The following is a 20450-nucleotide window of genomic DNA, read 5'->3' on the forward strand; positions in this document are numbered from 1 at the left end:
AGCAGCTCAGGAGGTGAGGTGGAGGCTGGAGCTGCTGCCTCAGCATTGCCTTTCTCCATGTGTGGCTCCACATCACCTTGCCACACCTCAGCACCTTCCCTCCCCTGGCTCCTCTGCCCTGCCTTGCCTCGCCTCGCCTCACCTCACCCTACCTCACCTCACCTCGCCACCAGACTGCTCCAGCAAAGGGCTGCTGGCTGATCAGGTTCCCACCCCACAACCTCCTTCCAGGCTTTTCCCTGCATCTGTATCAAGAATAATTTAGCCAGCAGGACCAGGGAAGCGATCATCCTCTGCACTTGGTGTGGGTGAAGCCACACCTCGAGTTCTGTGCACAGGTTTGGGCCCCTCACTTAAGAAAGGACATTGAGGTGCTGGAGTGTGTCCAGCAAAGGGCACCTAGGGTTGTGAGAGGCTTAGAAAACTTGTCTTACGAGGAGTGGCTGAGGGAACTGGGGTTGTTTAGTCTCCAGGAGCTCCGGAGGGACCTCCTTGCTCTGTACAACTCCCTGGCAGGAGGCTGTAGTGAGATGATGGGGCCAGTCTGTTCTGCCATGTCTGCAGTGAGAGGACCAGAGGAAATGGCTTTAAGCTGAGGCGGGAGATTCAGATTAAATATTAGAAACATGTTTTTCCCTGCTTGGGAGGTCAGGCATCAGAACAGGCTGTCAGGTGGTGGAATTCCTACTCCTGGAGGTGCTCAAGAGGCATCTAGACTTAGTGCTGGGTGATGTGTTTCAGTGGCTCAGGGGTACAGTGGCAGTGCTGGGTGGATGGTTGGACCGGATGATCCGAAAGGTGTCTTCCACCCTTGGTGATTCCATGATTCTGTAGTAACCCACACATGGCTGAGCAGGTGTCTCAAGTGCCCTGTGGTCCCCTTGTTGCTGGCCAGGGCTCCTGCTCTCTGGCACTGTGCTGCTCTTCCCAGCACCATCTCCATGCCAGCAAAGCTCTGCAGGGCTGGAGAGCTGTGTTAGCAGAGAACAGTGCACTGTACACATCACCAGCCTCCTGAAATTAAATGGGAAAAGAAAACAGGCGTTTGCTCTGAAAGTACCTTGTAAGTTTGAAGAAGTTGCGTGCACCTTCCTGGTTACCTCTGTTGTCGTGGAGATACTCATGGGGCAGTGAAGCCACTTGCATGCCAGTCATGCCTGGGCTGCTGGAGACAGAGTACAGAGCAGCCAAAATCAAGCAGCAGAATAAACAGTGGTTTATCTCAAGGGTGCACGGGGAGGACGAGGGGCAGCAGGCACATATTGCAGCAGGAAAAGTTCTGCACCGGTGGGAGGAACATGCTCCGCAAGAGTGTTGTGCGAATTCCAGCCGTGGAGACGACTCTGTTGTGACTGGATAAGGCTTGGGTGACCTCACCCAACACTGAAACTGTGCTTTAGTGGGAGGTTGGCATCCCTGTGGCCCCTGCCAGCCCAAGTTATTTTGTAGTTTGTTGTGTGAAGGCAAAGTTAATGGCAAGATGAGAGTGATCTGCATATTGTAATTTCAAATGGCTATAAGCCTGATTAGATTATTAAGATGTTATGACAACTTCAGGAGCAAAGTTACAAAGTCATGTTCTTTGGAAGTGGTAGGAAATGAATTAACATTGTTACTATTTTTTTTTTTTTCCTTAACTAGTAGTGAAATGAGTTTGCCTTCTCAATCCAAGGTCAGACTCTGACCACGGAAAACCTCTGTGAGTGGTGGTGGGAAACTGCTCTAAGTGGTTTAGTACCGTATTTAGATTTGCATTTTATCTCTTTCTGATTGCGCTGGTGGGCATGGTTCAGCCTCGGAATTTACCTGAACCAAGAAGTGATTAGTAGGTTCAAAGACATATATTGCTGATGTTAGAAATGTATATACACATATGTAAATTAAACTAGTGTTGTAATCAGTGTTCTTTCTCTGTTTTTCTATGTAATGAAATGAAAAAGAAGTAAAAGAAGTTTTTAAGTTTCCATTTTAGACACTTCTACCACTACCTTATCAGGAGTAATTTATTTATTTAAGTGACTTAAACATTTTTCTTTGCTAATCCTTCCTGCTTTGTGTTCAAACCACATACATACATGTGCTGTTTTTAATGTTACAGTGACCCCTTTTGCTCTCCCAGGGATTGTTTTTATCACATTACAGCTCTTAGTTGCATATGATGCTCTGGACTTTGTGTATTTATTTGGATTTGGTTTACTGTCATTCTCCTTTGGACAGCTACAATGCATATTTGCTATCATTTGTGCCATCACTTCAACCTATAAACATGACAGTGTATGACAGCTGGTACAATCAGGTCCTGTAGGGTAGGGTGTCCATGTCATGGGCTGGAAGGCGATGGATGTGGTGTTGGAATAAAGCATTATCTAAACAGTCCTATGGGGTTTGTGTGGTAGCAGCAGGGCTAGGAAGGGGTGAGTGAGGGTGGGTCCTTGAGACAGGCAGGCAAAGAGAGGAGGAACTGCAGCAACAAAGTGGCTGCAGAGCTGTCCCAGGCTGCCAGATCCCCTTTGGCTGTGAGCCTGGGAGGCCTGTCCTTCCTCAGGGCATGGTTGCAGTCAAAAGCAGTTTGGTTTGTTAATGTCATCCACTGGACAGGTGTCTAGCTGCGTATTTCTTCTTTAGGATGCATCCTAAAACAAATACATAAAAAATTTCGGGTAAAACAGCCATTGGGGAAGTTGTAGCTATATTTTTCTGCAGCGCTTTGTAATCTGATGGTGCTTGGGCAGCTCTGTGGCCCTGATGAAGCAAATTATACGCAAGTGGGTGCCAGGTTAATCTGAGTATCTTTGGTACTAAATTACATAATTTTCTTGTAATTTTCCCTTTCCCTGACCCTTTGCTGTAGCAAAAAGCCATGCCAGATGTTTGTGCAACACTTGGACAGAGCTTTGGCCCTGGGTCCTTGATTTTTAGAATGGGACAAAGGTCCTAAAGAGTACAAAACTTCCACTTTGGGTGATCAAACTGGTCCTCACAAAGTGCTGACACTAGTATCTTGCAGGAAGGTAGATGAAACAGGTTAAAAACATACCATAAACGTGAGTATCACAATTTATCTTGCTTTAAATTTGAATTGGTAGATACTGTAATTGGAAGATGGATAATTTACTAAAGCATTTGATAGTTTTAATTTTTAAACACATTTTGAGTTAGCAAACAAGTAACGAATGGATGAAACATTGCAAATTAAAATTAGGGACTTCCTCAGTTGTGTCCTGTGGTTTTGCTGTTTGCATTTTTTTTGTGGTAAACGTGTACAGTAATAAAAGTTATCCTAAGAAAATAATGTATAGAATATTCAATTATTCCAGTTACTTAATGGGATTTAAATTCCACCTTACAGTTCCCTTGTGTGATACATTATTTTGTAGGTAGGCATCTTTTTGATGTTTTTGCAAAGGTCAGGCTTGAGTAAAGGTAACTCCATATACTGTGTGTGTATGAACTGTTTCAACAGGTTTCTAATATCAGAAACTTTGGGAAACTTCTTTGAAGAAAACTGTCACAATGGCATCATCCTCTCTACAGATTTGTGCATTGCTGCTGGCTTTAGCAGGATTCACCACATTACTTGTTACTACAGTGTCCAACAGATGGAAAGTTTTGGGCACCACGACAGAGCTGGTTACTGCAGACTGGGTTTCTGAAGGTCTTTGGATGGACTGTGCAGCAACTGTTGGATCAGTACAGTGCAAGAAATTTCTCTACATGCTGAGTTCAGACCGTAAGTGGTCATGGCATATGTTTATAAAATCCAGGGATGTGGTTTTATTCTTTCTTTCTGGACAGCATGTTAGCAGGTTCGGGGCCACATAATGCAGTTGTCCCAGAAGATCTAGTATGGACAAATCCTGTAGTGGTTGCAGACAGGTTAAAGGGCTACCATGAAACCCGTGTCTCACCCTGCAGTTCAGCTCAGTCACTGACTGCTGTGGCTTTGCTGCCCTCTCTGGTGTGTTAGCATAGAGGTATGGGTGATACACAGTAAACCTAAGATTTTTTAAAAAAATAGTCTTGGAAGAAATAGCATTTCACTCAGCCTAATTCTTAAATACAAGCAGATCATAGTTCCATGAGCACTGGTGTTTGTGCTTTGGTGTGAGACAAGAATTATTAGGTATTCCAGAACTGGTTTGGTACTTTGTGCTAAACCTGTGTAACTGGGTATTTTTTCTGGAATTTCTCAGAGGTGGCAAGCTTAGACTAAAATACATCTGTGCAATTGATGCTTCTTTGTTTTCTAGGGTAGACCATGTTAGCAGGGTAGTTTATCTGCAGCTAGAAAGAGAAGAAATGTCTCTGTAGGGGCTGGAAAGTATTTGTTTGAATCATTCTGGATTTTAAAAATATATTTCTGTAAATACTATCTTTATGGTAAAGGACTGGGAAGGACTGACATTCGTTCCTCAGCAAACTGAGTGTAGAAACAATAACACTGTAGCCTTTGAAAATGGTATTTTGTTAAGTTTTTTGTCTTAAACAGAACTTTGCATTTATTCTTTTACAACTTTCAGTTTTGTGCAGTCACTTTATGAGTGATGTTAATAGAACCATTTCTTCAAATCTTCTGTGCTTTATAGGTCCCTGATTACTGTCATTGCTATGTGTCTGGACTCTTCCAGCAAACGTATTCTGAACGTGCAGTGCTCAAACTGTAAAATTACCATGTCTCACAGACTATGAACCTTGTTTTTCTTGACACAGATGTGGACTCCCCTGGAGTCAGAGCTGCCTATGTGTAAGGCAGATCTCTAAAAGGTGAGAGTTTAACTCTCAAGATTCAGCATGTTCATGGTTCTTCCACAGGGCCCTCGCTTTGGTGGCCTCATCTGCCTTCATAATGATGATGCCAGTTTAAGAATAAGTATCAGCATCCCATAATGAGGCCAGAGTTTGTAGCCTCAGAAGGAGGGTAATCATATGCTTCTGAGGATTTTAAAAACACTGCTCATAGCATCAGAGGCAATGTCAGCTTTTCACGTCGTCCTGGTGCTTGTTCAGCTCCTCTCCAGGGCCTCCTCTGCATAGAGACCAGGATGCCTGAGTTTCTGGAAATTAGAGTGATGAGATGGGGCCAAAAATGACAGTGTTCAGTTCAACTGACCGGGTTAGAGCAAGCCCAAAGGAAAAGTCCCAAGCTGTGGAAGGTGCTGATGTGAAGCTGTCAACACCAGCTCTTAAGCCCTGCTGGTGCAGAGCCTCTTGCAGAGCAGCACTGGCTGTTATGCCCATTGCTCAACAAGCCACAGTTTACAAAATTCAGTGAAGAATAGCCTTGTGTTCTTTAACGCATTGAAGAGTGATTTCCTGAAGGGAATTACTAAAATGCCTGGTACTGTATAGGAAAACTCAGGCTTTTCAGGTCTGCAGTTTAGTCTTTTCTGTTTCTATGTGTGCTTTATGACTGCCCATTGAAATGCATTTCTTAACTAGAAAGAGATTTATTAAAAAATTGTACTCTTAATTTTTTATTTCTATCCTTGGCAGCAGTATAACAGCTGGGAACACTTGATTCAAGGTTCTGACTATCTCAGCTTTGAAAGTGCTGTCAGCAGAAGTGATTACTAAAATCACCAGCATAGCACCAGAGTATGGGTAAATTAGCTGGAAACTCTTTGAAGGGCTTTTAATGGGATGCAGATACTCCAGGGTACTGGTACAGTGTGTTCATTTTACTATGCCATCATTTTTCAAATTGCAGGGACTTAGCAGAAGGAGGGAATTCTGTAACAGTCATCTGAGATCAATTCTTACCCCACACTATCTGGTTTCCTTAAAAGATTGCAAGTTCAGAGCTGCACAGGATCACACTGCCAAATCTAGTCTTGTTTAAATCAATGGCAATGATCCTCTTGACTGCCAAGGGAGCAAAAATGTCATAGTGGCACTGTAATACCCTTTAGCAGCTGCACCTACCAATCTAGAGCATCAGTTCAAAGTGACCAGTGAGTTCTGATGGAAACCAACACATACCTTTTAGGGATAAGTTGTGGCTCTCTCAAAGGCTAATCCTTCTGGTAAGTGTTGACATAAATGCTGTGACTCTGTTACCATGTTGCATCATAACAGAATTATTTTATGAAGAAACTCTGACTTCATTTCCTGGAGATAAGAGCAGGTTATCACTGCAAGAGATGGTTAACCCCGTTTGGACACATGCATACTTTAAAGTATTAACGTAAGTGGGTGATGTGAATTGAGTCGTATGATCCTGTCTAGTCAGGAACAGAAGCAACTAAACTGAGTTTAACATATTCTTTGCCCAGAATAGCTTTTTTTAAACCCTCAGGTATTCTAACAAACAGGTGCAATTTGCTGATATATATTATTTTTCTTATAGCTGTTTTTCTTCATCATTTTAATCCTTTGGAGATAGATCTGTCACACTAGCTCTTTCATTTCCTTACATTTCATTTCCATGACACATACATTATTACAATTGTAATACATGGTACAATTGTACAGTGTAAGTGGGACTATTTTTAATACTGAATGTGTTCAGCTATAGATCAATAGACAGTAAAATATTAATGGAAACTATTCACCCATAAACCTAACCTTCCTGAAAGAAGCTGGCAGTACAGTTATTGTGGATTACTTATGACTGTAACTCCAAAAACTGTGCTAAATTTTCTAGCAGCAGAATAAAGCTCCTGTTCTCAAGCTGTTTTATGTTTGAATCCCCAAGAAAATAATACACTAAAGCTTTTTGATTTGACATCAATAATAAAATTACAAGCCATTTTAATCTAGTGTAAAATCTAGTTGACTCCAGAGAAGAGACAGAAATAAAATATTTGCCTATATTATCACACTTGCAAGGTATTTTGTAGAAATACTGACTGGACTTTCTAGGCTGAGAAAAAGAATAGGCTCATTTTTCACTTCCTATTGGAAAAATAATTAATATTGTTACTTTTTTTACACGCTAATATCTTTATCATGAACTGCTCCCATTTCTTATTGTCATGCCCAGTAAGCCTTATCTATGGGGAAAGAGCAAAGAGCAAAGGTAGACTCATTTTGGAGTGAAACCCAGAGATAAAACAGCAAGGTGGCTTCTGAAAGGCTTCACTTGATTGTAATCTAATTATAAGGATATTTAACTGTTACTACTCACAAGCATGACTGCTCCGTTGGAAATTGTTGGTTTTCTTTTGTGCTTGGGTGGGTTGGCAGTTATTGGAGCTACTTTGCCAAATAATTACTGGAAAGTCTCCAGTATACATGGTTCTGTCATCACAACATCTACGTTGTTTGAAAACCTGTGGAAGAGCTGTGCAGAAGACAGCACTGGAGTATCCAACTGCAGGGAATTTGACTCTATGCTTGCACTGCCTGGTAGGTGACTTTGTACAGCCTTGTTTATATTGCCTAAAAATTTGTTGCCAAAAAGTAGTAAGGCTTTTGTTTTGATAATCTGGTAATACTGGAAAATAACTGGCCAAGAAGGACTTTGTGGGCTGAAGTAATAAAAATCTCTCAAGCAGCAGAATGTGTCAAGCATGTTAGGAAAGGCTATAAAATAAGGCAAATGAAGTCAGTTGATCAAGCGTTTAACAGGCATTTAAAGTGGGTTATACTCTCTTCTCTAGAATCTTGTGGGACATCTCAGTAAGAGACACTTTTTAACTATTTATTTATTTGGAATTATTGTATAAGCCTTCTTTTGCAATACTTCATAGCTAATGTACTGTAGCTGAAGTTCTTTCATGTTACAGGAAATACTGTTTTTAGCTGAGAAGTGGTAGTGGTTTTTGTGAGTTGAGATTGAAAATTGTAGATAATCCAAGAAATACATGAGAATATGTTATGCATATTATAACATATTATATTATAAGTTATAGAAGGAGTGTATGCTATAAGTTAATATATGATTAGGCTTGTTAACTAATGCTAACTACTGTCAAGGCTTGCTAACTAACATCTTTTTGGATGTGGTTTTAAATATCAAGAAATTTAGATCTGCTGGCCCCTTTCCTCTGTATCAGTTTTCATCATAATTGTGGCTGTCCTCAGATGTCCAAGTAAGGCAATATTCTGTGGATAGTAAGCATATAGATAATAAAGCTATTTTTTATTAATCTTGAATAATTAGGTATATATAATAATATATACATAGGTATATATATACATAGGTATATATATATACATAGGTATATGTATAATAATATATATATAATATATATATGAATATCTACCTATGAATAATAGGTAGATAGTTATCCAGAATAAAAATGCCTTCTAGCTGAATCTGCCCTAGAAGGTGGCTAAACTAAATCAGTAGGAGGATACTCCTAATCTGAAGAATGTGTAATATAGGATTAGTGGGAATGGGGAATCCCTTTCTCCCTCAGTCTGAAGTAAAGCCATGTTGTTGACCAGCTCTAACAGTAGCATAGCAATTGTCTGAAACTGTGTCTAGTATTTAAGGAATGATCTGCTCTTTTCATCTTCCTGCCTTCTCTAACAATTGCTTTTAGAATGTGTGTATGTGGATGAAGAGGAACATAACCTTATTTAAACATTTTAGACTCAGTAACAGCAGGATCATTCCATTGGACATTATCCTCTGCAGAGCGCTTATGTCAGTGTGCACCAGTGGTGCTGGGTTAGTAGTTGGACTTGATCTTAGACATCTTTACCAGCCTTAATGATTCTGTGATTTTATTTGGTTCTTGTAAAAACCACTTCAAGGGCTAGTTCATAGCTTATTGCCTCTGACTCCAGGCAGCATCTTGGCATTGATGTGTTTGCATAGGGTGTTGCCTCTGAGAGTGTGTGCAGATTTGGGCGATGGGCCCTCAAGAGAGCAGCATCTGGGGGCTGCCAAGAAAAAAGTGGGTTTTAAAGAACCTGGTAGGGCTCAGAAAAGACCGTCATGAGTAGATGTGTTAAAGCAAACAGAACAGAAGGCAAGCAACAGCAGGACTCCTGAGAACTACAAATAACATGGAGGCAGCAGGGAGGAAAAAAGTGGGGCCAGAAAGTAAATGACTGGGCCAGGCTCTGAAGTGAATTTGTGAAGATTAGAGGTTTGATCTGTTGAAGAGATCAGTCCTGCAGTTGAGAAGATGGCAGTATAGTTGAGGGGTAAAGGTAAGGGAAAGGGAAGGGAAAAACAGCTTGTAAAACTGCAGATAAAATATTTTTAGAAAGGAAAACTGAAAAAGAAACATCAGAAGACACTGGATGGTAGTAACAGTTGAAAGGACAGCTGGGCAAAGCAGGAAAGAGGAAGAAAATGGGTTTGGTAACAACAAGGGCTCAGCAGATAGTGGGACCTCTGAGAAACATTCATTGTGCTTGCAGATATGAACAAAGCAGACTAAAAATTATCATGGTCAGTTTAGGCGTGTTTCAAATTCCTGTTCAGAAACTTAGCTGAAACTGCTGCGAGGATGCCAGGGATTGGAGGGAGGGGTAAAAGAAAAAACAAAAGTGTCTTTGTTACCTCTCATCAGAAGGACAATGAAGATTTTCTGTGGAGGTTTCCTTATTGGCAACTGACCTATGTGGAATACTTCTGGGTTTTGCTTAATATATGGGAAATATCAGACTTGATTCTTTTAAACCAATTTAACACTTTTGAGTTCACTAAACCATTAGTCTAAATGACAACTATTTTGTGAGTAGCTTTTTAAATGCACAAGATTGAAACCATGACTGGCTACTCCATATAGCTAGCACTGTCTATCTAGTCACAACTAAGTCAAACATTTGATAAAACTAGTTGCCAAAGCTTTGTAAACTGCCCTTTTTTTTTTCCCTTTCTTCTTTTTAAGGTTCCATAGGTGTTTCTTCCAATGACAGGATTTGGGGAAAATTTCTTCAATTAGTGTTGACTAATAAAATGGACTGACTTTGCATCTTGTTAAACAAGCTAAGTTTAAAATAAAAAATTGAGTTTTCTGAATTGTGAACTAAGGTTCTCAGTTAAGGCTGTTGAGGCTATTGCATTGTGGTACAGTTGTATGACAACCCTTTCCCACCGGATTGCAAGAAGTTAGCCTGAGGATCCAGCCTGTGTCCTGGAAAGATAGGGGGAGTTCCATCTAACACTGCAGGAGTCCCAAAGACTGAAATGTGAGTTCTTGGACCCCACTGGGTGATTGCTGCTAGCATGGTGTAAAATCCCAAACCTGAAAGCAGTGTTGTTGAGTACTTACCTTAACAGTATCTTCTGCAGGCAAAAACCTTGAACTGTTAGTGGTATTTTGAGGGGTCTTTCCACTTTTACTACTGTTCTCATTTTTTTCCATGAAAAATTTAAAATTAGTGTTTAACAAAGGATTAATTCCTCAAATTACTTTAGCCTTTAATTCTGTAAGTTTATCTCATGACTGCTTATTGCTGTCTTTGGTAACTCTAAAGCTTGTAGGACCAGTACTCTTAAGCCACACTAGGCAATACAGCCTGCTGAGTCTGAGTGTATCACTTTGTCTTCTGTTTCTCTGTCTGATTTTTGTTGTCTGGAGAGTTACGGCTCACTCCGCTACAGACCTGATAGCAGGTTACCGTGGAGGACATGGAGGTGGTCAGGGAGCAAGAGGCTGAATGCTGGCATCAGTGATGTCAGTGTCCAGTTGGAGTCAGGTCTGACCCTTCCAATGTATGATTAAAATTATAGTCATAGAATAATTTAGGTTGGAAGAGAACTTAAAGGTAATCAAGTCAACAAAGTGAGCAGTTGTGACCCTGCCAGATTGTGATGCTTGGCATGTTTATCTCACAACAAAGGTGCCGAAATGCCATTTGACCTGGAACCTGCCAAATGCAGGGTGCCATTTTAAAGAAGCCCGAAGGCCCTGTCTGACCTTCTTTCTTAGGCTGACTATTAATCTAGTCCTGGATTTTGTGCAATCTGTACCTAGATGTGAAGACCAGGAGCTTAAAGGATGCAGAACTGCCAGTATACCAGATTCCCTAACATGCCCACAACCAGCTGCAACCTCTCCACAGGAGAATGTCTTAGGGAGGAGTGCTGCAGCTCTCAGACCTCCTGTTTGTTCCGCCAAGTTTGAAGTGCACTGCTAACTTGAGCACAATTCTTTCCTATCTCTCCCTGGAAGCAGCGAAGCTGGCACCTTTTTCCAGTTCTCAGTAGCGCCGGAGGCTTGCACACCTTGGCTAGCACCTGGATTTCAGATGTATCCTGTGCACTCAGCTGTACAGGTGTCAGGAATTCAGAAGGGCTTGTGAGTAGGAAACTTTCTTCTGTTCCTGCAAATGACCATGTATACCACTACACATTTTCACAGGAATGTAAGGGATGAGGGGCTTGCTGTAGTTTTTCAGGATTTACTAAAGACACAAGAGGATTTACCAAACTTAAAAAGTGTAGGCATAGTTCAGCTCTCAAATCTGTTTGACTTGAGGCTAAACACACCTGGGTTTGGAGGCTTCTCTGAACCATATGACAAAGTTGGACAAGATTCACTCGTTACTGCACCTGTTAATTTTGTCACTCCCTCGAATCACTTTTATTTTTTTCAGCACAACGTTAATGTAATTTCTGTATAGATCCTGATTTGTTTTCTCTTTTATGTCTTAGCTCACATTCAGGCATGCCGTGCCCTGATGATTACTTCCATCCTTCTGGGATTCTTGGCTACAGTACTCTCACTGCTTGGTTTGAAGTGCACAAACATTGGGTTGAGTGATGAAGATGGAAAAATGAAGTTTGCCGTCACAGGCGGATTTCTTTTTATTTTAGGAGGTAATATCGAGGCTGAAATGAGAGCACTATTGATACTTTGTATTGCTTTCACAGCCAGACTAAATGAAATGAACTTGTTCTTGGTTTAAAGCTGTTACAGCCTTTGAATCACTCATGTGTGCTTTTTAACTTTTTCTGGTAGGTCTCTGCTCCATGGTGGCTGTTTCTTGGTATGCTGCAATGGTTACTGCTCAGTTTTTTAACCAACTGTACGCTGGAACCAAGTAAGTTAATGTATTTGTCATACCAAACTCCATCATGTGTTAGACAGCTGCACTAACCTCAGCTGCTCCAGAGTTTCAGAACCTGGATGGATCCCATAATCCAGTCCTACAGGAGGAAAAAGTTGTACTCAGGGAATCTTTTCACCTCAGAGGTGCCGTTGGGGAGGGAAGAGAGTTCTTTCCTGGAAGAGTTAATGAATATGTGAGGAATATCAACCCCGCATCTGAGGGGTTTTGTACTGTGTTTGTATATTCTTGAGAGACTCAATTAAGTGCATATCTCAGTGTTATTAAGAAGAAAAGGCAAAATTCCTAATCTGCTTTGGCATTTAAACCAAAAGAGGTACAAAAGACAAGTTCTGGCTAGAATAAAGTGCCTCAGATGTACATGCAAGGGAAAGTCACATGCAAAGCAGCTCGAGCTTTGTACTAGTGATCTGCAGAGAAATTTGCTGCCTGTCTTATATATGTCTATATATTAACAGCTCAACATTTTTTTGCCCTATGAATTAAAATGAGGCAAAATTTTTGGGATTTTCAGCTAGTGCAGTTGCATGCAAACAGGTTTTGAGGTATAAAAGCCCTTACTCTTTGTCTGATATAAAACTAACAGTTGTCAAAACCAAATGGCAGCTTATGGCACCTTATCTAGGTGCCCTGCTTAGCAATGAGGAACAAGGGTAGAGGTGACTGGGCCTCTCCTTCAGAGAGGGGGAAAAGGAGAGGGAAATATATTGTCTGTGGAATATGAGACATCTATAACATACTTCTACCAAGTATATAATTCATAGATCAGTAAACTATAAATTGTTAGTTGCTAGGATCATATTTGAAGTGTTTTGTAAGTTCCTGCCTCGGAATCAGTTCAGGGAAGTCAGAGGTGAAGTGCTTTGTGGTAAATCAAAGTACTTTAAGCAATTGCTTTCATTGTTTGTCAGTTTTCCCTGTGTTTTCAATGAAGTACTTACAAAGAAATTGTATTTGTGCAGTTACTTTTTGTTGTTTTATATCCCCTTGAGAGAACTACATGAAGGGTAATAAATACATCAGAGAACTGAAACAACTGTTGATAAGGAATTTCGGTTAGTCGGATAGTTGGTGTGTTTTATAGTTACCTGCTATAGCTTTGGGGCTTCAACATCAATGCCTGTTAATCAGTTACCAGATGGTTTGCATTCAGTAGCTGAAGAAATATTTTTTTTTAGTATCTAAACTTCATGTTTAAGCTATTGATTCACTGAGAAGTTCTTGATGAATTAAGTTTGATCATTGGTAAAGCTGGACATGGAGTCTGTGAGATGAGTTTAAATTCAATTGCATGCCAGTATTGATCTTCATTCTTAAGAGACTGGCAAATCTAGTTTTTCAGACTGCATTTTTTTGGTGTGACTTCAGCAAATTAGTGAAGTTAACCTCTGCCAATTCTTAGAGGAGTTTCTCCTACAGCTTTGAAGGCAAACGAAGTTCTCCTGCAGATGTCTCCTATATACTTTCCTTTGGTATGACATCTGCATCATTCTTGTCTGTAGGTGACTGGTGAGCAGAAATAATTGCAGGCACTGGGCAATGTGCAACTTGTGCTCCTGGGTTTTTTTGATAATGACTCTGTGCTTCCATGTTTAGAAGTACCTAAACCAGCAGAGACCTTGTGTCTCCCATGTGCAATGAGAACACGGAGAGCTGTGAACCTGTGTAAACCTCTGAAACCCTCCTGTTAGCAATGAGTTCCAGAGTCAGAAGCTTTGACATTTTAAAATAATGATTTTGCGTTTACAAGTGGAAAGAAAACACAAGTCTCTGGTTCCAGTGTACCTTCAATGCAGTCCATGACACTTATTTTGCCCTTATATTTTGCCCTTATATTTCAGACCGCAGATGTACAGGTGGATCGTGGATATAGTTTTTCTCTGATCATAAAAATTTGTGTTCCTCTTTTTGTGAAACTCCTGCCAGACTTTTCCAGACCCAGTTGTGTCTAGTCTTTGGGAGAAATTCATTATCAATGAATTTCTTGGACTGGACTAGGAGGTTTCCTGAAAGGTATAGTTCTGTACAGTAAAACAGAGAACTATTCTTTTTCAGCCTGGGACATTCATAAATGCCTTTCAGCCATACAGCCACAGAGGGTGCTGAATATCCTTTAGGATACCTAAATTTTAAAACTAGCCCTATACAACCAGCTACTTGTAAGTGACCTAGCATTGTGTTTCCCAGAAAACTGATGTCCATGGTCAGCCTTTTCTCAGCATACAGACAGTAAGATCTGAATCATTCAGTTTCACAAAATCATTTCAGTGACAGCCAATAAAAGGGCAAAATAAGTGCTGTGGGTGGCACAGGAGGTACGTTGTTATTATTTATTATCAACAATTTGTTAAATACACACAATTACTTATTGCTACTTATCTTTATGTTGCTTAGTACTCTCTGTACTGGCACTAATTTGGCAAAGCAACTCTATAAAAAGAAGAGTTTTACTGAGCAGACCCAAAGCTGGGTCTGTTTTCTGTTAACTGTTGAAGTGCCTTTCAGTTAGCTGATTTCTATGCAGATTAGAATTTGTTTGCATGGCTTTGTGATCCTGTTATAAGTTGTTTCCATAAAATCTTTCATGTTTCAGGTATGAGCTAGGAGAAGCTCTGTACTTAGGCTGGGCTGGATCTGTTCTTTATATACTTGGTGGGATCTTACTGACCTGTTCATGCAAAGGGAAGGAAAAAGAGAATTACAGGTAATCTTGGATTTGTCAGTTGAAGTAGTAGCTGTCAATGACATGCCACTTTCTATCTGTGCACTATTCTGTCTCTCTCTCACCCCCTGGTATAAATATGTGGTGTAAATTACAAACAGTGCTATGGCATGTCACAGACTGGTGATGGCAGGGGATGCTGTCCCAAAGACTTGCACCTCCCAGACCAGGGTACTTGATGCACCACCATCGGCAGTCACCTCTAACTTGTATTTGGTAATTCTGGGCACTGCTGGTGGTTCTAAGTTCTACATGGTGAATATGTGCAGTGAAAGAGCAAACTGTTGCCAAAAGAAAAGTATATAAAACCCCATAATGTATTATGATCCAGTTTCTCTGCAGTACACACTGTGAGTAAAAGATTCAAACACTGTTCAATTTGCAAGAAAGTGTAAAGGCATTTCCCAAAGCACCTGGAACTGATCACTACAAATATGGTTTTTTTCTTGTTCTTTATGGAAATGTCTTGTCGCAGGTCAAATCACAAAAGTTGGGATTTCTGGCCTCAATATTTAACCTTCCCTGCATTTTTACTTCAGTCTTAAATTTTGACACATACAGAAGGTCTCTTTTTGAAGGAGAGGACAGAAATAGCAGAAGTCCATGTCTACCAGAACTCAAATAGCTTGGAGGTTGTACTAGCTAAGCTCGAGAGGATTATAATATGCAAGGAAGAAGCATATTCACTGCTGCTCTATTTAATCTTAGGAAAGTTATGTCAAAATATAGTGAGTGAGTGTTCCTCTGATACTCCACTGCCCAATCTGAAACCATTTCAGTTTTATGGTAATATTTCATCAGCCACATTGGACTTTAGATTTTGCTCGCCGTACTTTGATATGAAGTACCAAATGTCCTGAAATGTCCTGAAAATCAGGTAAAACTGATAGTTGAAATAGATGTTCAGTGTGATGAATGACAGTTGAAGGGGTTGGCTGAAGACACTTCTGTTTTCTTTCTTCATCATTTTGATTCCTGTATTAAAACCTGCAGCTTGGACAAAAGTGTTGAGGGCTAGGTTCTCTTCTGCTTTAGGGCCTTGACTGAAATGCCTCAGGGAAGAGCACATGTGAGGTAGGAATCCAGAGTGTGGTTTTGGTTATGAGGGAATGGGCTGTGCAGCCCATCAGGGACCCCATCTATTTCCCCTTAGCTACCAGAATGATGAGAACAGGAGGCCTCTAATTTCTGCACCATTGTGAAGAACATGCTATTGGTGGGTTGGATACAGAGCTAATTGAGTAACTTCTAAGTATCTGAGACCATGGGCATGTGTCTAATACCTACTATTTTATATCTTTTTTTTCTTAATTTACAGTCCCAACAAATATGCATATTCAGCAGCCCAGGCAGCTTCTCAGCCACGCATGTACCCCAGGAACTCTGAGACGGTCATAAGCAACAAGGAGTATGTCTGAGCTTACACTCTGCATCACCTGTAGTGTTAGTGGCTTGCGAACTGCTTCTTTGTTCTGGTTCCAAGTTAAAATCCTATGCCTTACTTTGGAGCAGTACAAGGAGGAGGTATGGTTTTTGCTGTAAATAGGAATGGTTTTCAGATGTAAATAGCTTTCTACAGAAGATGCTGTGATGTGAAATCCTGTGGCATGAAGGTTTTCTGTGTGCTGAGAAGCCTGGTAAAATTTAACCAGAGCACAGTATACGCTGACACTCAAGAGCAATGGTTTCTATTTCAGCTGACTCAACCATGTGGAACTGATAGCTGTATCTGACTGCAAGTTCATATGCCTCACAGTTAGAAATGTGTTTTCATTAATATTTAGCTTCCTTCTTTTGTTTAGCAGCTTTAGTTTTGACAAGAAATAAACTTTGTTCCACAGACTCACTGAAACAGATTTTTTTGACGAATGGAATCCTCTAATAAGGATCTGCTGTTATACTGAAATTCTTATCTTTGATAGTCAAGGTTTATAAAAGCTACAAAAAAATATTCTAGCAACCACTCACCTTCAAATCTGCACATGTGCAACAAATTCCTTGTTGGTTGTAATGCAGATATAGAAGATAAATGATACAGAATGAACCAAACACAGCTGGGAGTGGAGAAAGCATCTGGTGCAAAATGCCATGTGGTAACTAAGAAAATGATTATACTAGTTTAACTTTGAGCAGTCTTTAAATTTGGGAACTTCTACTGCATCTGAATTGTCTAATTCAAGTAATTCCCCAGTAGTTTTATTTTCTGTCATTGTTCCATCATTAGAATTTCTTTCTTAAACTACTCCACTGCTGGGAGCATATGTTTGCCTTGTGCGAGCACTTAGGCAGATGGCAGTGAGCTAATTTTACTTGCCTTCAGCAAAGTGAAATGGAATTTCACTCTGCAGGTTCACAGGTTCCATAACTTGTCCCTTTAAAATTACAAATGTATTCATACAGTTTGACAAAAATCTAGTTTGAATGGCTAATGATAAACATCTAGCAGTCTGACCTAGAAGTTTCATGTGGTTTCCTTGATGGCCCGATAGATAATTTCAGAGGGCAACCTGCAAGCAGTCTCAGCAGAAACGATTAGCCATGTTGCTTGCATGCAGGAACAGCTGACTTGTAAACTAACACATTAGGGCATGAACTGGGCACTGTTAGTAAGTAAAGCTAAAAGGAGTGGTTATTACTTCTAGATTGCCAGTGTCATCTTCTTCCCTCCACTGTCATCTTCAGTTTTTTAAAGAATTCCTCTGCTGTTTTAGAGAATCATTTCAAAAGCTGAAGAGGCACTTAGCCTGCATGGTGGGAGCTGAACTCCTTACCATCATCTGCATATTCTGTCCTCTGGATTTTTAGGTAATTCTCGAAGGTACTTTGGTCTAGTTGAACATAAGGAAAATAGCAGAGACAAAGCAACAACCACTGTCAGTTTCCCACCAAAGGTTGCGTCAGCTCATTAACATGAATTATGGTCCGGTAGGTGAGAGAGAAATTCCGAACTTCCTTGGTCTGGCATCATGTCTTCTGATGGCATCACTGGGAAGTTTAATTAAAAAACAAGAGTAGAATCCCTGTGTGGTAACTCCTTCCTTTGCTCAGTACATCGTTACCATATTCAGTGCCATTCAGGGGAAAATAACTGCTGAAGATTCCATGCCTTTCTCTGGTTTGCTTACAGCCCTTCCAACCATTTTCTGTTTCTGCTGTTATTCCCTGCTTATCTGCTCTGTTTCCAGGCACTGTCAACAGAAATGCTCTGAATGAATTTATTGAACCATCAACTAGGTTATGGGGGTAAAGTGTTTTATGTACAGGTGATTTAGGAAGTGATTTTTTTTCCTTTTTTTTTAAAGTCTGTAGCAAGTCACTTCACTTTCTTTAAAGTATCTTCACACATTGCTATTTTTAAGTCCTTTGCTCAGCAGAGCAGACTGCTTTGGTATCTGCAAATCTTCTTCATATCTCTGCAGCTGAGACCAAAATCCTGCATTTGGTTCTGCTACGGGTCTGGCAGTTTTCACAGCCTAGGGAACAGGAGAGACATGGTAGAAGCAAGGTATCCTGCATTTGTGGGAGTCATGCAAATGAATTTTTAAATTTTGAGAAGATTTACTTTGGTTTTGATTTGGCTACAGAATAACAAACAGCTATTTTAGTGAGCTGACTTCACTCTGTGCTTAGTAAGAACAGGCACGTGGGCTCAATTACAGAACAGGTTCATGGGCAAGACATGAGACAGAGCTCTTGGTTGATTTGCCGGAAATGGGAAAGTCTCTCAGCAAGTATAGTGACACTGCTCATGTTTAACATGTTTAAGATGATAGTGTGAAACTTGGTCACTATCTGCACACAGTCTAAATTAAGCAAATTGGTTATCTAAAGACTTCAGTGATACACCTGACAAATGGGTGAAGACTGAAAGCCCATAGAGCACGAGTAATTTGTACTTTTCCTAGGAAAACTGACATGTCATTGCTTATAGCAATATAGTTACAGCTTATAGCTAGCTGGTCCCTAGGCATTCAGCAGGCCTAACGGAGTCTGTCTGTGACAGCGTGGAACTGTCACGTGGTGATAGGAGCAAATCCTGCATAACAATTCCTACACCCACTCACTTTCTTTATGTCTCTGTCTTCACTAATCGTGCCTATGCAAATGATGGAGAAAAGAGAAAATGTTCACTAAGCAACCAGCTTTGTGTGTTTGCTACCTGTGCTTAAAGCCTCTTTGCATTTGTATTTATGTTCATCCTAGAAACCCCACACTGAAAACTTATTTGACCAAGCTGGGCATGAAAAAACTTACAGGGGACTGTTTATCCAAATGCTGAATCTCTATATAACTGGCAAGGGGCAGGTGAAAGCACCGAAATAATTCTACGGTAAATCATCATTACTCATAACAAGCATTGCATTTCTTCTCCAGAAGAGCTGTAAATATGAATGTGGATGTAGGTACATTACCTCGAACGCGTCCTTGAGCGGGAGCTGGCAGTGTCTCATCAGATAAGCCGTGCAAATGGCAGCGGAGCGGCTGCGGCCGTTCTTGCAGTAAACCAGGCACTTCCCCCCGCCGCGCACGGCCTCCTCGATGGCGGCGCCGCACGGCTCGAAGTAGCGGTACAGGTCCTCGGCCGGGTCGTCGAACACGGGCACGCGAATGCCGCGGACGCGCTGCAGGCGGGGGAACGGCTGCTGCCTGGTGACGTTCACGCAGAAGGTGACCCCCTCGCGCGCCAGCAGCTCCTCGTCGCACGCTGCCCTGGCCGTGCCCAGGAGCAGCGAGGCCGTGACCTGGCAGAGCTGGAGCATCGGCGGCCAAGGGCCCCGGCCCCGCCGCACCGGGCTCGCGGTGCGGGGCTCCCGGCGGCGGCACGGCAGTGCCACCCGTGCTCTGCTGGATTCATCTGCTCCCTGCAGGCTGGGGCGTAGAGGCTCCAGGCAGGTCCTAGTGCCGGCTGCATCCCGAGAGCTGCATTTGGAAAGCTGAAAGCACTTCCAGAGCACACTGCTCACTTGTAAAGCCAGTGGATTTGTACTTCCCTACCCCACAGCAGCTGCTTACCTGCTGTGTTCTGCACAGGAATGCTGCTGCTGCAGGCGGTGCTGTTGGTGCAGTGATGCAACACTGAAGTTGTGTCAAGGCAGTTTTAGGCTGGATATTGGGAAAAGGTTCTTCACCCAGAGGGTGGCTGGGCGCTGGAACAGGGCAGTGGTCACAGCACCAAGCCTGACAGAGTTCAAAAAGTGTTTGGACAGTACTCTTGGGCACATGGTGTAACTCCAGGGGATGTCCTGTGCAGGGCCAGGAGTTGGACTCCATGATCCTTGTGAGCCCTTCCAACTCAGCATATTCTGTGATTCTGTGATTGATCTCCACAGCATCTTGGTGCCCCTTGCCTACAACAAAAGCACCTTTTCAGTACCCAGGAAATGATTTACTAAGCTGGCCAGATAGCGTAGTGCTAATCTTTCTGGACTTCAGTAGAATTGCTGGTGTGCTGCCAGGGCAGAGAGTATCTTACACCAGACTGTGCTGACATGGGTTTGAACTGCACAGGACGCGTGGAGATGGGCCAAGCCCAGCCAGGTGAAGGTCACATTGGCCAGTGCTGGGCATGGGGTTCCAGGGCTGGTCGCAGGTGCCAGCTGCTTCCTGGAGGCTGCGCTGCTTCAACCCTTTGCTTTCAGGCAAAACAGGAGCATTTGACTGGTATTTGCTGCTGACGCAAAAATGAACCTGGACTGTCGCAGCAGCAGAGCACAGGCTGGTGTGAAATGGAGTGCCACTTATTAAGGAATTA

The 20450-nt window shown here is 41.7% G+C and overlaps 2 protein-coding genes across 8 annotated transcripts; one reads left to right on the forward strand and one right to left on the reverse strand.

Annotated features, from left to right (window-relative positions):
- Nucleotides 1–1193: 1193 nt before the first annotated feature.
- DUSP28 (dual specificity phosphatase 28) lies at nt 1194–19817 on the reverse strand. Of its 5 annotated transcripts, none has more exons than XM_032119520.1 (4): nt 19111–19817; nt 16667–18171; nt 12007–12055; nt 1194–2633 (listed from the first exon to the last, which is right to left on the reverse strand). In XM_032119520.1, the coding sequence occupies exons 1-2, from the start codon at nt 19456–19458 to the stop codon at nt 18037–18039; spliced, it is 483 nt and encodes a 160-aa protein (XP_031975411.1). In that variant the 5' UTR covers nt 19459–19817; the 3' UTR covers nt 1194–2633; nt 12007–12055; nt 16667–18036. The 5 variants fall into 5 exon arrangements, with proteins under 5 accessions (XP_031975411.1, XP_031975407.1, XP_031975408.1 ...); XM_032119516.1 differs by having other exon boundaries at nt 12007–12131; XM_032119517.1 differs by lacking the exon at nt 12007–12055.
- Nucleotides 2939–16541, forward strand: LOC116448700 (claudin-15-like). Of its 3 annotated transcripts, none has more exons than XM_032119512.1 (6): nt 2939–3044; nt 3464–3730; nt 11561–11725; nt 11868–11949; nt 14570–14680; nt 16017–16541. In XM_032119512.1, exons 2-6 carry the CDS (start codon nt 3514–3516, stop codon nt 16114–16116), a joined length of 675 nt encoding a protein of 224 aa, XP_031975403.1. In that variant the 5' UTR covers nt 2939–3044; nt 3464–3513; the 3' UTR covers nt 16117–16541. The 3 variants fall into 3 exon arrangements, with proteins under 3 accessions (XP_031975403.1, XP_031975405.1, XP_031975404.1); XM_032119514.1 differs by having other exon boundaries at nt 2943–3044; nt 3535–3730; XM_032119513.1 differs by lacking the exons at nt 2939–3044; nt 3464–3730 and adding an exon at nt 6869–7347 and having other exon boundaries at nt 16017–16540.
- Nucleotides 19818–20450: the final 633 nt, after the last annotated feature.

This window comes from Corvus moneduloides, chromosome 10 (assembly GCF_009650955.1).
Source record: "Corvus moneduloides isolate bCorMon1 chromosome 10, bCorMon1.pri, whole genome shotgun sequence".
In the NCBI taxonomy this organism is placed as follows: Eukaryota; Metazoa; Chordata; class Aves; order Passeriformes; family Corvidae; genus Corvus; species Corvus moneduloides.